The 10,000-nt window shown below is 44.1% G+C and overlaps 1 protein-coding gene across 1 annotated transcript in view; it reads left to right on the forward strand.

The window, feature by feature from the left end:
* Nucleotides 1–10,000, forward strand: part of LOC126981933 (chromatin-remodeling ATPase INO80-like) — a gene marked incomplete at its 3' end in the record, with an annotated part of 46,913 nt that overhangs the window by 25,620 nt on the left and 11,293 nt on the right. The window contains 2 exon segments of the mRNA XM_050833614.1: nucleotides 6,988–7,082; nucleotides 7,673–7,745. Coding sequence (XP_050689571.1) covers nucleotides 6,988–7,082; nucleotides 7,673–7,745 — 168 coding nt within the window.

The raw sequence follows: 10,000 nt of genomic DNA on the forward strand, positions 1-10,000 counted from the left end.
TTCTTTCTTTCCTCTCTTTTTCTTCCTTTCTTCCTTCCTCTCTTCTCTTTTTCTACCTTCCTTCTTTCCTTCTCTTTATTCTTTCCCTCTTTCGTTCTTTAATCTTTGTGTTCCTTTTTTCCTTCCTTCCTTCCTTCCTTCCTTCCTCTTATTTCCCTTTTCTTCTCTTTTATTTCCTTTCCTTTCATTTCCTTCATTTCTCTTTTATTTCCTTCCTTCCTCTTTCCCTCCCCTCCCTTCCTCCTTTCCTCCCTCCCTCCTGTAAACTGTTTAAGGGAGGGAAAGGTAAGGGATAGCCAATTACCTTCAAGGGAGGGAGAGGAAAGGGAGGAAGGAAGGGAGGGGGAGAGGAAAGGGAGAGAGGGAGGAAAAGGATGTTTGGGAGGTAATCTCGGTTTTATAGTGTGTTGGCATGCTCTCTCTCTCTCTCTCTCTCTCTCTCTCTCTCTTCGTAAATGGAGAGAAAAGAAATAGGATCAAGGGCGGCCGGAATTAAGGGATAGAGAGAGAGAGAGAGAGAGAGAGAGAGAGAGAGAGAGAGAGAGAGAGAGAGAGAGATTTAGCCAGTCAGTCAGTCAGTCAATTAGTCAGTTAATCACACACACACACACACACACACACACACACACACACACACACACACACACACACACACACACACACACACACACACACACACACACACACACACACACACACACACACACACACACACACACACACACACGGTTAACCCAATTTTTGCAACTCCCCCCCCCCCCCCCGTCACCAATAACAGCCTTGAAATAACTGTAATCGAACCAAACCAACCACTTCTTAATCCCTTCAATACCACCACCACCACCACCACCGCCACCGCCCAAATTACACCGTGTTGGGATCAAACGTTTTTTAAATTAGAACGTTTATGTAACAACGTCAATAAACACGCGTGCAGGTGAGGTACAGGTGAGAGAGAGAGAGAGAGAGAGAGAGAGAGAGAGAGAGAGAGAGAGAGAGAGAGAGAGAGTTATAGCAGAATGAGAACATGCAAGACTCAATCATTTAATCTTATGTCAACAAAGCAGAGTCTCAAAAGAAAATGGAGGAGGAGGAGGAAGAAGAGGAAGAAGAAGAGGAGGAGGAGGAAGAAAGAGGGAATTAAATTGAATGAGGTTTGAGATTGAGGCGTTAAAGAAAGAAGGAAAAGGAGGAAGGAAGGAAGGAAGGAAGAAAAGGGGAATAGAACAGAATGAAGTTTGAAATTGAAGCGTTAGGTAGAGAAGGAGAAGGAGGAAGAGAGGAAGAGACAAGGGAAATAGAAGGGATAGAGAAAGGGTTACCGAAGGAGAGGGAGAAAAAGAGAAGGAATAACAAGGAGAAAAGGAAAAGAAGGAAAAGAAGGAAAGATGAAGAAGGGTGGAGAAAGAGAGGGGACAGGAGAAAGGAAAGAGGGGAGAGAGAGATGAGAGGAGGAAAAAAATGTGTGAGTGGGAAACTAAGGAAAAAAATACAGGGGAAAAGAAGGGGAAAATAGGCTGAAAAAGAGAGGAAAAGAGGGAAAGGAAAATGAAGAGTTTGGAAAGAGGAATAGGAAGGGAAATAATGGAGACGAAAAAGGAGAGAGAGAGAGAGAGAGAGAGAGAGAGAGAGAGAGAGAGAGAGAGAGAGAGAGAGGCTGCGTAGAGAAGAGAAGGAAAGGGAAAAGGAAAAAGAGAATTAAACAGAAAAATGAGCTAAGAGAGAGAGAGATAGAGAGAGAGAGAGAGAGAGGGGAAGTGAGGGAAAGACAGGAAAGGGAAGAGGGGGGTCGGGTAACGAGTTGGCATTCCCTAATCAATATTTACCTGGATTTTTCTCGGTCAGGTGAGAAATAGGTGAAGGTATTAGTGATTAGCGGCCCTAGCGTTTCCGGCTGTCCCTGAGCCCCTTATATATGAGTGAGGGAGAGATGGGGCGGGGGGGAGGGGGGCTGAGTTTGTGCAGTAATGCCTAGGGCGTATATTCACTTTGGTCAGGCCCCGCACTCTAGCCCGACACAAATTTGAAGTTCGTTTGGGTGGGGCCGAACCTCTTCCCAGCACTGCCGCATCGCCCCTGGAACATCACTCCCTCCCTGGTGTGTCAGCTACGTACTGTTTGAAAGTGTGTATCAGATGTTCTGTATACGTGAACTAAGCGCTATGGCCAGGGGACTCCCCGAGCGGGCCCCGCCCAAACTGACTTCACAGACTGACTTCGCTGCCCACAAGTGACGGGTCTCTGGGCACGGCTCAAACCTTCCATCTACACACACCCGGGGCGGGACACAACCCAGAATGGCACCCGACACCCGTACCCAGGCCAGTGTTGCACAAGGGGACGAAGTGATCAGTCTCCATTCCGCTTGGGATTCAAACCCGGGACCTCTTGGCTATGAGGCGAGCGCGCTAACCACTGCACCACGGATGTGTGTCAACCCTCCATTCATCACCATTACATCACCAAATTGATGACGGTGATGATTCTGACTGGTCATCACCGAGAGAGAGAGAGAGAGAGAGAGAGAGAGAGAGAGAGAGAGAGAGAGAGAGAGAGAGAGAGAGAGAGAGAGAGTCTGCCCCCCCATCCCCACCCACCCCCGTAATCCGGAAGTGCCCGCCAGGTAGCCTCGCCGTGCCTGGGCCGGGCACGGATTTAATTAGCGCCCGGAAGTCCAGGTGTGAAAAGGTGTCCTCCTCTTCCTCCTCTTCAGTCCCTTTTCCTTCACCTCTCTTCCCGTGTGGCCGCAATCATCACGCCACCTACAAGACATGGCATTGGTAAGGCTTATGGTGAATCTGTCCACTACGAACGTTCCTTGGCCGCCTAGAGATCAAGAACGTTCACAGTGGATGGGGTTACCAGAGGACTTGTAAATGGCTTGACGAATCCGGCTGTCTGGTCTATAGGGAGGAACTTCTACTACTACTACTACTACTACTACTTCTACTACTTCTACTAATCAAGAACGCTCAGAGTAGATGGGGTTACCAGAGGACTTACCAACAGTAGTCTTGTAAAGGGCTTGACGAATCCGGCTGTCTGGTCTATAGGGAGGAACTTCTACTTCTTCTACTACTACTACTACTACTACTACTACTACTACTACTACTGCTACATTAATTAGGATAACGTCTTTAGCTTCGGAAAGACTAGAATAACATCATTTATCAACCTAATCAGCCTTCTATCACTCCTTCCCTTCCTCTCCCCTCTGCCCACTTCCTTCCTTCCTTCCTTCCTTCCCCCCTTCCCCTCCCCTTCACAATCCTTATTAATATGGAGTTAATCCCTTCAATCCCATCACTTTGCAAGATATAAATCACCTTCATCTCTGTGTGTGGATTAGTGGAGTTAAATCCCCTCCTCTGATCTCCCCTCGCCTAATCTCCCCTCTTCTTTAATCTTCCCTTATCGTTTCCCTTTCCTCCCCTTCACTGCAAGCTTGGTTTCCTTAGTAAGTGATGGGCTAATGATGGGTAGATAGATAGAGAGATAGAGAGGTAGGGAGGGAGGTAGATAGATAGATTGATAGATAGAGAATAGATTCTTTTCCATTTTTCCTATCCCTTAACCTCCTCTTCCTCCTCTTTTTCTTCAATTTTCTCCTCCTCCTCCTCCTCCTCCTCCTCCTCTGTTTTTCTTTTTCTTCCCCTTTCGTTCTTTATTTCCTTCCCTTCCTTTCTGTACTTTTCTTTACTTTTCTCTTTTATTCTTCATTCCTTTTTCCCTTTTCTGTATCTTTTCCTTCTTTTCTTCTTTTCTTCATTTCTTCTTCCTCTTTCTTTATTTCCTGCCTTTCCCTTTCTGTTTTCCTCTTCCATTTCATTTCTTTCATTCCTCCTTCCTTCTTTCTTCCCTTTCTCTCTCTCTCTCTATTCACCACTTCTATTTTCTTCCCTTCTTTCCTCTTCTTTCCCTTCCTTTCTTTCCCTCCCTCCCATTTTTTCTCTTTCCTTCCTTCTTTCTCCCATTCTTTCTCCATTCCTTCCTTTCCTTCCTTTCTTTTTCCCTCCCTCGCCTTTTCTGCTTCCCTTCCATCCACTTCATTCTCCTTTCCTTCTTCCCCTCTCTTTCTTTCACTCCCTTCCTCCCCCTTTCCTTCCCTCCTTTCTTTCCCTCTCCCCTTCTGTTTTTTTTTATCCCTTCCCTTCCTTCCTTCCCTTCCTCTTCTTTTGTTCTTTCCCTCCCCTTCTTCTTCCTCTCCTTCATTCTTCATTCATCTACCGGTATCACCCTTCACTCCCCTGCACCTTCCCTTCACCTGCTCCCTCCACCACCACCACCACCTCTACCTGGTTGACTTATTAATTGGTTGACGGTGAAGTTGGTCTATGGAGTTTTACCTTTAATTATTTTTTCTACTTTCGTTTGTTTGCTTTTTATTATTCCTTTTTTTTTCTTTTTCTATATATTCTTTTTTTTTTCAGTTCGTGTTTTCTTTGATTTCTTTCTTCATTTTCTTCTTTTTTGTTTCTGCTCCCTTTTCTTTTTCTTCGTATTCCTTTTCTTCAATTTCTTCTTCTATTTCTATTTTTTTTCTTTCTTTTCCTCTCTTTTATATCATTTCCCCTTTTCCTTCACACTCTGTCTAAGTCAATTCCGATCTTAAATAAGTGATCTATTCCTATTTTTTCTTCCTTGTTCTTCTTCCTCTTTTTCTTCTTCCTTTTCTTCTTCTTTCGTCGTGTTTTCTTCATTTAATTTTTCCTCTTTTTTCTTTTTTTTCCATTCCCTTAAATATATTGTCTTCATTTGCTGTTACTTCCTCCTCCTCTTCCTCTTCCTCTTCCTCCTCCTCCTCCTCCTCCTCCTCCTCCTCCTCCTCCTCCAGGTGGCTTACACGCTTGCAATTGCTATTTTGTTTTTTAATTAGTTTCGCCCAGGTGAGGTTCCGCCAGGTGTGTGTGTGTGTGTGTGTGTGTGTGTGTGTGTGTGTGTGTGTGTGTGTTCTTGTAGGTGTTTGTATGTATGTATGTAGACTCGTTGTGTGTGTGTTCATGCGTATGTGTCCAACCCTTCTGTGTGTGTGTGTGTGTGTGTGTGTGTGTGTGTGTGTGTGTGTGTGTGTCGGGGTTAGTGGGTTAGCGAATCAGATCAAAGGATACAGAGAGAGAGAGAGAGAGAGAGAGAGAGAGAGAGAGAGAGAGAGAGAGGGGGCACAGGTGTAAAGTTTCCCTGGTTAATGCCACTCACCTGTCTTTCTCTCACTCTCACACTCTCTCTCTCTCTCTCTCTCTCAAACTTTTCTCATTTCCTTTCCCTTCTTTTAATTTGTTTCTCTCTCTCTCTCTCTCTCTCTCTATCTCTATCTCTCAATCTCAAACAGGAAATAGAGAAAAAAAAATATAAGGAAAAGAAAGAAAAAAAATAAGGAAAGTAATGATTTAAGGGGGGTTTAAGGGGGGTGAGGTAAAGGGTGTTAAGGGGGTCAGTGGGTAAGGTCTCAGGTGTTCCTAATCCCCCTTAAAACCAGGTAAATCCCACTGAAGGGGATTGAGGCGTCTATAAAATGGTTCCCCTCTTCCTTCCTCCCCTCTTTTTCCCCTTCTCTTTCTCTCTTTATTCTCTCACTTTTTTTTTCTCTCACTCTCTCTCCCGGAAGAACCTCAGCTGTTGTTTTCTCTCTCTCGCTCTCGGGTTTGCTCTCTCTCTCTCTCTCTCTCTCTCTCTCTCTCTCTCTCTCTCTCTCTCTCTCTCTCTCTCTCTGTTAAATAAAAAAAAGGCTTTGAAGACATAACACACACACACACACACACACACACACACACACACACACACACACAAACACACACACACACACACACACACACACACACACACACACACACCTGTCCTCGCGGGGATCAATAAGGCGGTGATTGTCCGGGTATTAATTAGACTCGCGCGGTCACCTGAGCTCACCTGCGGCCCATTAATTAGTGTCTTATTAGTGGTTACCTGTCATAAGGGGTGGAGGGGGTGGAGGGGGGTCAGTGGGGGTGGGAGGGAGAGGTGAAGGGAAGGTGCAAAATGGTCGAGGAAGGGAAAGAAAAGTTAGGTAGTAAAATAATAGGTATAGATAATGGGTGGTCATATTAATGGGTATAGATAATGGGGGTGGTCAACATTATGGGGGAATGAAAATGGTAAAAGAAATGGCAGAATATAGATAACAGGTCTATTAAGGTAAAGTTAATAGATAGCCTGATATTCTAATGCGTTGTTTTATTATTATTTTTTTACGGTAAAGAAAGCATGTCTATTGCACACACCCACACAATAACATCTAATGCGTTTACCTAATGGATCCACGTTAATGGGCAGTATTGTGTTATGAGTATTTTTTTTAGTGAAGGAAGCGACTGAAGGAAGGGAACGCTTATAGACACGTTAATGGGCAGTATTGTGTTATGAGTATTTTTGTTAGTGAAGGAAGCGACTGAAGGAAGGGAACGCTTATAGACACGTTAATGGGTAATGCAGTAAAATGTAATGGGGGGATTTTTTTTATCGTATAGGACAGAATTTATAGAAACGTTAATGGGTGATGCAGTAAAATGTAATGGGGGGATTTTTTTTATCGTATAGGACAGAATTTATAGAAACGTTAATGGGTGATGCAGTTAAATGTAATGTTTTTTTTTTTCGTTAAGGAGAGAACTCAAGGAAAGGAACACATAGAGAGACGTTAATGGGTAATGCAGTTAAATGTAATGGGGGGATTTTTGATCGTAAAGGAGAGAACTCAAGGAAAGGAACACATAGAGAGACGCTATTTATTTATGTATTATTATTTTTTGCAGCGAAGGAGACGGCTCAGGGCAACAAAGAGAGAGAGAGAGAGAGAGAGAGAGAGAGAGAGAGAGAGAGAGAGAGAGAGAGAGAGAGAGAGAGAGAGAGACCGCTACTCACCGCTCCCATAACAAAGAGTGGCCAAGAGGTCAATTTCGGATGTGTACCTGATGGATCTAATACATTTTCTCTCCCTCTTTCCCCCTTCCCCAGGAGTATATGTGGCATCGTAAACACAAATTCATGCGGTTGGACGGTTCCTCAAAGATCTCCGACCGTCGGGACATGGTTGCCGATTTCCAGACCCGGTGAGTGAGTGTGTGTGTGAGTGTGTGTGTGTGTGTTTGAAAGTAGACCACGGAAGGGAAAAAAAGGATAGAAAAGAGAAGGAAAAGAAAGAGAAAGGGAGGGAAGGGAAAGGTGTGTGTGTGTGTGTGTGTTTGAAAGTAGACAAGGGAAGGGAAAAAAAGGAAAGAAAAGAGAAGGAAAAGAAAGAGAAAGGAAGGGAAGGGAAAGGTGTGTGTGTGTGTGTGTGTGTGTGTGTGTGTGTGTGTGTGTGTGTGTGTGTGTGTGTGTGTTGATGTAGAGTAGCTTAAGAAATGAAAAAAATGGCATATATATAAAAATGTGAGAAAAAGTGTTTATGAAAAGATTTAATGAAACTAAGAAAGCAAAAAAAAAATATAGAGAAAGGAAGAAGAGAGAGAATGATAGATAGTTATAGAAGAATCACTTATTATTGTTTTTCTTCTTCTTCTCCTTCTTCTTCTCCTTCTTCTTCCTCTTCTACTACTACTACTACTACCATTGTCATCATCATTATTATTATCATTATTATTATTATTATTATTATTATTATTATTATTATTATTATTATTATTCCCCACCTCCCCCACAGCGCGGATATATTCGTCTTCCTTCTGTCTACACGAGCGGGCGGTGTGGGCATCAACCTTACAGCGGCGGACACGGTGAGTACATGTGTGTGTGTGTGTGTGTGTGAGAGAGAGAGAGAGAGAGAGAGAGAGAGAGAGAGAGAGAGAGAGAGAGAGAGAGAGTTTCTTGATGTTTTTTTTTTTAACATTTCGACTATTTCTCTTATTCCAACTCTCTCTCTCTCTCTCTCTCTCTCTCTCTCTCTCTCTCTCTCTCTCTCTCTCTCTCTCTCTCTCTCTCTCTCTCTCTCTCGACACATGTTACGTTCCTGTTTTTTCTGGTCTGGAACGAATCAACGGATAAAGAAAGAAAGGAAATGAAGAGGGGAGAGGAGGAGGAGGAAGAGGAGGAAGAGGAGGAGGAGGAGGAGGAGGAGGAGGAGGAGGGAGAAGTCATGAGAGGGGACGAAATGAGAAGAGAGAAGAAAGGAAAGAAGAAAGAAAAGAAAAGCAAATAAGAAAACAAGGAAAAGGAAATAAAGGAAGAAAAAGAGGAAAACTAAATAAAAAAAAAGAAAAAAAAAGAAAAGAGGAAGAAAAATAAAATGAAAAACCGACAAATATTGAAATCCCTCCATTTGTGTGTGTGTGTGTGTGTGTGTGTGTGTGTGTGTGTGTGTGTAGGGAGGCAGATGGGGAGGATCAAGGGAGGATTATGGGGAAGATTAACTGCAAAAGAGGAGGAGGAGGAGGAGGAGGAGGAGGAGGAAGAGGAGGAGGAGGAGGAGGAGGCAGACATACATACATACTCGTACACACACACACACACACACACACACACACACACACACACACAGTTAGCCAGAGAGAGAGAGAGAGAGAGAGAGAGAGAGAGAGAGAGAGAGAGAGAGAGAGGAAAAAGTCAGGGAGGAAAAAAAAGTTAATTATATTTTTCGCTAAACTTCCCAACGATTTCAACACCACAGCTTTTAAGGGGAAAAAAAGGGGAGGGAGGGAGGGAGAGGGGAAGGGAAGGGAGGAGAGGGAGATAGGGGGGTGAGAAGGGAAGGGAATAAGAGGAAGGGAGAGGGAAAGGAAGGGAATGAGGGGAAATGTGAAGAGAAGGAAGAGGAAAATGAGAAAGGAAAAGATGAACGAGGGAAAAGAGGATTGAACAGGAAAATGAGACTGGATGTAAATGGAAGAGGAATGGAGGGAAAAGGGAGAGAAGGGAGAAAAGAGAATAGAATGGAAGGAAAGGAAAGGGAAGGGAAACGAAGGGTAGTTGACAAAGGGGAGGAAAGGAAGAGAAAGTTAAAGTTGAAGGGAAGGAAAGGGAATGGAAGGGATGGAAGAGAATTGAATGGCAGAAAAGGAAAGGGAAGGAAACTGAAGGAAAATGAATGGAAGGGAAAGGAAGGGGAGGAAAGGAAAGGGAATGGAAGGGATAAAGGAGAAAGGAAGAAAAAGACAAATGAATAGAGAGGGGAAGGGAACAGAGGGGAAGTTAAGGGAAGCTGACGATTTGAAAGGAATGGAAGGGGAGAGGAGGGGGCAGGGGGGTAGGGGGCAGGGGGGGAGGGTAATTGACGGGCGTTGATGTAATTGGGTAGTTGGCTTCTAACTGCCCCAGGTGATTAGCGAGACGTGATTAATTGTACACATGGGGAAATATGGGGGAGAAGGGGGAGGGGAGAGAAGGGGTGGAGGCTGGGGTAGGGGAGGAAGGGGGGAGTAGTGAGAGGGTGCAGGGGAGGAGGGGAGGAAGGGAGAGAGGGAAGGGAAAGAGGGGGAGGGGAGAGAAGGAGTGGAAACAGGGGTAGGGGAGGAAAGAGGGGAGTAGTGAGAGGGTGAAGGGGAGGAGGGGAGAAAGGGAGAGAAGTTAGGGGGAGAGGATTCCAATTTGATTTTCTTTTCATTTTGTTTTCTCATATTTTTCTCTTGTTTTTATTTTCTTTAATGTGTGGGGGGAGGGGGGAGGGGAAAAGAGAGGGAAGGATATAGGGGGAGGGGGAGGAAAGGGGAAAGGGGGAGGGGATTTTCTTTTTCATTTCGAGTTTTTCTTTTTTCCTCTTTAATATTTTCTTATTTTTTCTTATTTTTCTCTATTTTCATATTTTTCTTGTTTTTCTCGTTATTTTCTTTTTATTAGTCTATATTTTTTTTATCTTTTCCTTCCATTTCCTCTTTTTCTCTTTTCCCTACATTTTTTCCTTTATTTTTCCTTCCTCTTTTTTTTCCTCCCCCTCTTCTTTATTCTGTTTTCTCTCCCTTCCTCCTTCCTCTCCCTTCCTCCTTCCTCTCCCTTCCTCCTTCCTCTCCCTTCCTCCTTCCTCTCCTTTCCTCCTTCC

The sequence above is a fragment of the Eriocheir sinensis genome, chromosome 49, assembly GCF_024679095.1.
Source record: "Eriocheir sinensis breed Jianghai 21 chromosome 49, ASM2467909v1, whole genome shotgun sequence".
Taxonomy (NCBI): Eukaryota; Metazoa; Arthropoda; class Malacostraca; order Decapoda; family Varunidae; genus Eriocheir; species Eriocheir sinensis.